We start from the raw sequence: 2289 nt of genomic DNA, 5'->3' as shown, positions 1-2289 counted from the left end.
TCTTCTTGCTCTGTTTAGTTTGTTTTGCACACTGAGAGGAAAAAGAGATTTAAAATGATATTTTACTGAGACTTGACTGCTGCACGTTAAACGGTTTCATTTGGGTTCAAACGATAAGAAACCTAAAAGGATTGCCTGTCTGAATTGGTTTAATTTTTTGTTTCAGTTCCCAAAAGTAGTTGGAAGTCGAGTTGAATGTCCATGTCTTACCAGGCCATCTGTTTTGTCGATCCAACTGTAGTCCTGTGTATGTCATATCTCAAATACTTTAGTTACTCATCTACAGGCTCTTTATACAGGAAGATGAATCCATGATGGGCTATGCTGTGTTATACCAACTAAACTAAACTATGTTATACCAACTAAACTATGCTGTGTTATACCAACTAAACTATGAAATACCAACTAAACATTTCACGTTTAGATAATTAACCTTCGAATAGAGTGTTGTCTCCTTGACCTCTCACCCCTCCCAGAGTTTTTGCTCCTTGAGAACGTTGTTCACCACTTCAGCTACCCGTGTATCCTGGACCTGAAGATGGGCACGCGGCAGCACGGGGACGACGCCTCGGAGGAGAAAGCAGCCAGGCAGATGCAGAAGTGTGAGCAGAGTACCTCCGCCACCCTGGGGGTACGTGTCTGTGGGATGCAGGTGAGCCCAGAGGGTTTTTCTATGGTGGGTTTTTTCCTTCAAAACTTTATTTCACATGAAAGTTTTTTTTTTTTTTTTGCAACGGGATATCTAACCAAGACAACAGACAACATACCAGCATATACTACCATGAATGCATGCCCAATACACTGCCTCCTTCTACATTGTATTTTCCCTTCGGTATCGGTTTATTTAACCTTTATTTAACCAGGTAAGCTAGTTGAGAACAAGTTCTCATTTACAACTGCCACCTGGCCAAGATAAAGCAAAGCAGTGCGACACAGACAACACAGAGTTACACATGGAAATAAACAAGCGTACAGTCAATAACACAATAGAAAAAAATAAACTCTATATACAGTGTGTGCAAATGGCGTGAGGAGGTAAGGCAATAAATAGGCCTATAGTAGCAAGTAATAACAATTTAGCAGATTAACACTGGAGTGATAAATGAGCAGATGATAAATAAGCAGATGATGATGATGATGATGTAAGTAGTGATACTGGTGTGCAAAAGAGCAGAAAAGTAAATAAAAACAATATGGGGATGAGGTAGCTTACACAGTAGCTACTGTGTCATAGATCGTTCACTCGGTGTCTCTTCATATTGATCTGACTAACACACCTGTGCTGACACAGAGATCCCACAGCGGTGAGCTGGAGCAGGACAGAAGAGATACTGAATATCCTATCAAGTTAAAAAAAATTAAGAGACAACTGGGACGATACTTTTATTGTCCATTTTCGGGGTTGGAACTGAAATTCGCCTTCCGCCTCGAACCCCACACACACACACGTTTGAGAGGTACACCATGAATTGCAGGAGGGACGGACGGCGTGGCTGTCTTGTTTACGAGGTATGCGCGCTGGTACACGAGCAGGGACAATAGCCTCAGCATTGATCCCAACGTCCAGCTTCACAAGGCCTCCGTATGGGGGTTTTGGTTCTCTCTCTCAAATAATACATCAGAATGACTCACCACGTTGTTTTAATGATACAGGTCTAACCTCTGCACTCTCTGGCTTGCATCCCAATGGCATCCTAGTCGCTACATTGTGCACTACTACTATTGGCCAGAGCACTATGTAGGGACTAGGGTGTCATTTGGGAAGGAGGCTCAGTGTGTTGTGTAGTACCAGGTGTAACCTCTGTTCTCTCTGTGGTCCAGGTGTAACCTCTGTTCTCTCTGTGGTCCAGGTGTAACCTCTGTTCTCTCTATGGTCCAGGTGTATCCTCTGTTCTCTCTGTGGTCCAGGTGTAACCTCTGTTCTCTCTGTGGTTCCTCAAGTGTAACCTCTGTTCTCTCGTGGTCCAGGTGTAACTCTGTTCTCTTCTGTGGTCCAGGTGTAACCTCTGTTCTCTCTTGGTCCAGGTGTACATCTGTTCTCTCTATGGGTCCAGTGTAACCTCTGTTCTCTCTGTGGTCCAGGTGTAACCTCTGTTCTCTCTATGTTCCAGGTGAACCTCTGTTCTCTCTGTGGTCCAGGTGTAACCTCTGTTCTCTCTATGGTCCAGGTGTAACCTCTGTCTCTCTGTGGTCCAGGTAACCTCTGTTCTCTCTATGGTCCAGGTGTAACCTCTGTTTCTCTCTATGGTCCAGGTGTACCTCTGTTCTCTCTATACAGGTTATACCTCA

At 44.0% G+C, this 2289-nt stretch overlaps 1 protein-coding gene across 1 annotated transcript in view; it reads left to right on the top strand.

The window, feature by feature from the left end:
• The window catches only part of LOC112072563 (inositol hexakisphosphate kinase 1-like), an 85782-nt gene extending 84716 nt beyond the window's left edge, over positions 1 to 1066 (top strand). The window contains exon 6 of the mRNA XM_070439842.1: positions 477 to 1066. Within this exon, the coding sequence (XP_070295943.1) occupies positions 477 to 859 (383 nt within the window). The 3' untranslated portion in view covers positions 860 to 1066. The remainder of the gene's footprint in view (positions 1 to 476) is intronic.
• The last annotated feature ends 1223 nt before the right edge of the window (positions 1067 to 2289 follow it).

This window comes from Salvelinus sp. IW2-2015, unplaced genomic scaffold (genome assembly GCF_002910315.2).
Source record: "Salvelinus sp. IW2-2015 unplaced genomic scaffold, ASM291031v2 Un_scaffold1961, whole genome shotgun sequence".
Lineage (NCBI taxonomy): Eukaryota > Metazoa > Chordata > Actinopteri > Salmoniformes > Salmonidae > Salvelinus > Salvelinus sp. IW2-2015.
This window is presented reverse-complemented; position numbering and strand designations above follow the sequence as displayed.